The 4,248-nt window shown below is 34.0% G+C and overlaps 1 protein-coding gene across 1 annotated transcript; it reads right to left on the bottom strand.

Annotated features, from left to right (window-relative positions):
• Positions 1–1,549: 1,549 nt before the first annotated feature.
• LOC131049099 (protein SMALL AUXIN UP-REGULATED RNA 12-like) lies at positions 1,550–1,963 on the bottom strand. Its single transcript, XM_057983119.2, has one exon. It carries the CDS (start codon positions 1,961–1,963, stop codon positions 1,550–1,552), a length of 414 nt encoding a protein of 137 aa, XP_057839102.1.
• Positions 1,964–4,248: the final 2,285 nt, after the last annotated feature.

Here is a 4,248-nt window from a genome sequence, read left to right on the forward strand (position 1 = left end):
GGTAGGATTCGCTTTCCATACCACTAGCTTCTTGCTGATTGTAGGAACGCCTTGCGTGGTCAACTGGAGATATTTGAATCACTTAACCTTCAATCATTATTGTATCTTGGATATGTACCTTCATGGTAGTGTCTTTGATCTTTGATGCATTGAAAATCATTTCGTTACCTTAGAAGATCGCATCAATTTCAATTGAGTTGTTATTTTATGGCGAAATTGAAGTTGGTAGAATCTTGCCAAGTCTTGTCCACATGAAGTCATTCTTAGGGTTAGATTAGATTAGACTTCTTGCAAAACCCTATCCTTTTGTTATTTTTTTTGAAAGCTTCTTTAGTTTAGTAAGACTTTTGGAGTGTAAGGCCCCTTGAGGACACAACAAATCACATCATACCGCTGGAGCTTATCCACACGTAGAGACCCTACTAACCAGAACATTGGAGTCATCCTAACTGATCCTTCATGCGAATCTTCAGCAGTTAGAGACTTTTTTCAAGAGAGGATAAGATGCCTTTAGGTATTTTATTCTGTGTATGATGGTGTACAAAATACACGTCAACAATACCTCATAGGATTTCATAGATACTAGAGTTAGTGTGTACATTTTCTATGAGTTGTTGGTTATTCTTTCTTAAAAATGTATGTATGTATGTATGTGCATATGTATGTATGTTCTTTATCAAAATTTTGGCTTGTGCTCTCATGATGTTACAACTGCTTCTAAAGTAGGCCTTGATTTTATTTGTTCACATTTGTTATGTCACCTTTTAGGCCACCATGTCTATTGACATTTTCTAGCCCTTTAAATGGCCTCAATCTTTTATCACTAGGTAATTGTTGTTGAAGTTTTAATGATACTTGACAATGGCACCCCCTCACTCGAGAGACCCAAAAAGTTTGTTTTATAGTTGTTCCACGAAGTATGTCTATTGAAACATTTCTTATGTGATTCTCTCCATTTCCAAATTTGACAATACATGTCATTGACTAGAAAAATTGACTTCAATAATATATTTTATAAAAAGGGTCTCCCCTAAAAGAAAACTCAAAATTGGATCGCTGAGGGCTAGGTTTTGTTAAATCCAACCATGTTGAATCCATACTTAAACATGGCCACTAGTTTGTTGTTCCTTTATACAACAAAAGCATTATTGAAGAATAATTTGTTTAGCCTATTCCCTAAGCTAAGGGAAATGTAGGAAGAAGCTTTATCATTAATCCAATTTCCTTAAAAGCAGTGACTCAGAGTGTATTGAACTTGCTGATATAATTAACTATTACCAAATCATGCATTTAACTTCAAATGTCCCTTGCTATATAAAACTAGATTTCTTACATTTATCAAACGAGTTGTCTCTAAGTTTGGTACATTCATTACTTGGACTGCACCAAGGAAGTTCCTTGTATGATTGAATTACCATGAGTAAACAGACCAATAAAAGACCACACTAACATGCAATGCTCGACAAATTATTGTTTCCATCTGAAATGTAAGATTTCTTAGGACATATACATATATTTGCATAGAACCACTGATAAAATTGGACAGTAATCAGGATAGCAAAAGCCTCTCAAACTCTACTTCAGAAGCAGTAAAAGAGTTTTCATTTTTATGCAGTAGAAGGAGAAGACCCTGAATGACTTTTGGATCACAAGGTAGGGTAAGCCCCCCCTTCTGATCAAACCCAAATTCCTCCTCAGCCTTATCCAGCAATACTCTGAACAGGGGATGATTCAAGTAACATGCCTTTACAACAAACCTTCTCCTCTCATTCCCTGCATAAACTGCTAAGTGCTCATCTGGAACATCAAAAGGAATCTGCCATTCTTCCTCCGAAATATCACAATTTGAATCACAGAGGCTTTTCAAAGGCCTTCTGAGAGCAAGATCACATTTTTGCAGTTTCTTCAATACAATGAACCTTAGATGGCATAGAAAGCTGCAAATTGTATTCACTCTCCTCATTCTCAATTAACAAAACCAAAGCAAAATATCTCAAGGTGGTATAAGAATACATGCCCAAGTAAGAATGGGTGTGTAGATTTATAAGAAGAGAATCACCAAGCCCTCTGGTGTAGCTGACACAAAGTAAAGATCAGCAGCTTTGATTTTTGGGAATTGAGAATGTGGGGTTGGTATGAGACAATAGTGGATTAAACCCTGCTTTAAGAATGGTAAAAAGCATGGAGGCCATTGTTGTGGCAGACTGAGCAATATGACAGTTAATGGCATATTGCCAGTGTTAAGAGGGGAATATAGGAGCCCAGCTAAATGTTCCAACAATTTACTCTATTGACTTGTGGGTTGAGAACTAGAAAGCAAATATTAGAAAAATGATTCCCATGCCCGGATACTGGGAGCAATTGCTTGTTATGGGTAGTTCTGAGTGGCAAGCCTCATATCTAAAAACAGATCAAAGAACAGAATACTTTATCGGTACTTGTAGTGGTGGATGGATGGCATGGGCAGGAAGACCATCCAGTTGCTGCATGATTTTCAGACAGTCTCTGATCATTTTTTTTTGTTTCTATTAACTCCTGGTCTGTCACTGTCCTTTATTGTACTCTGTCAACCTCAGTAATTGATAGAAATTGTAACTCAAAAGTATGTACAGGATTCTTGCCATCTGGTATATCCCACATTATCCATTACAAGCAATGATGATTAACAATATAAACAATACCCAATTCCTGCTAAAGACTGAATATAAGCAGTGATGATTAGTGGGCACTGAGATTAAGAATGTGGAGCTGATTACAAACACTAGCAGATTGCATTCATAAAACTTGAGTGTGTGGGTTTCAGCTAATTGAGGCTATTTTTTAATGATTGTGTGCTATGAGAAGCAGGAGCTCATTAGAATTTGCAGCATATTAGTGTTAGTTATGTGAAGTCTAATGGACTCCTCCTTTTCCCTTTCAATTGTTTGTCCTTTCGATTTGTTTTGGAGGTGGATGAACTTATGGATAATGTAGTCATTTGTAAAAATTTCTTTGCTAACAAAACTCAGATAATAATACACAGATTTCCCCTGCTCCTAGTACTTCTTTGTTTTCTGATCCTGCTAATAAGCTTATTCGCACTTCATATTCAAGAATTAGGCCATGTCATTGAAAAAATTGAACAAGCTTTATCTGAATCTTAGCAGCTCTTAATAGAAACCATGTGCTTCTGACTGTATGTTCAGAAGGATAATGTTGCGTGCTTTTGATGTTCCTTCCACTGGAGGACTTGACTTATTGTGCAGTGAATGAGAGGAGATATGTTATAAGGACCTCTTCTCTTTTTTAGATAGCAAATATTGATTAAAAGTCTCAACAAATTAAGTAATTTTCATATTTTTATTTTAAAATGATTTTATACTTATATGTTGGAAATTGAAATTATAAATATGTGACTATCTATTAGATAGAGGTAATTAATTAGAATATATTAGATGGTAGTAAATGAATAATAGATCAGTTCAGTTTGGTTTGTATTATTTTATAGATAGGTTTAATTTGAAACTCAATTTATTTTGTTTAGAAATTTGTATGAATGTTGATTTTAGTTTTTTTTTTTTATGTGTGGTTGAATTTCTTGTTATTATAATTCATCCCAGTTCAATGGTGGGTTTGCTTCAAATTTTATTGTTGGGAGGTGAGTGCCTCTATTGACATTTGTCATTTGTATTAAAAAATTGTGTATTTTGAAGACATAAAATGAAGATCTTTTGTGAAGTAGAGTTACTTAGTTCTTATGAATTTGATTCTCATGTGGCTTATGGAGTGATAACGTTCCTCATTGTGATGAAAAGGAATATCCACATCTTTTTTGGGAAAATATTTGCGTTATAATTTCTTTGGATATTTATTGTAAAAGAAAACTAAAAAAAATCATTTGGAGGTGTCTATATGTGTAAACCAATTAAATTTTATGATCTTTTGTATGGAAAAGAATTTAGATCAAATGTTTTTTTATCTTTCCCTTAATATATTTAATTACTTATCTATTTTACCTATGTGCAATGTTTGTGTGTGTGTGTGTGTGTGTGTGTGTGTGTACATATACATATTATATATGTCCATATACATATGAGTATATGTATATACATGTACCTCTTATGGAGTGATAACGTTCCTCATTGTGATGAAAAGGAATATCCACATCTTTTTTGGGAAAATATTTGCGTTATAATTTCTTTGGATATTTATTGTAAAAGAAAACTAAAAAAAATCATTTGGAGGTGTCTATATGTGTAAACCAATTAA

This window comes from Cryptomeria japonica, chromosome 3, assembly GCF_030272615.1.
Source record: "Cryptomeria japonica chromosome 3, Sugi_1.0, whole genome shotgun sequence".
In the NCBI taxonomy this organism is placed as follows: domain Eukaryota; kingdom Viridiplantae; phylum Streptophyta; class Pinopsida; order Cupressales; family Cupressaceae; genus Cryptomeria; species Cryptomeria japonica.

Coding starts and splice junctions, on each gene's coding strand:
- LOC131049099 (XM_057983119.2), bottom strand. CDS start 1,963: ATGAGGAGAGTGAATACAATTTGCAGCTTTCTATGCCATCTAAGGTTC.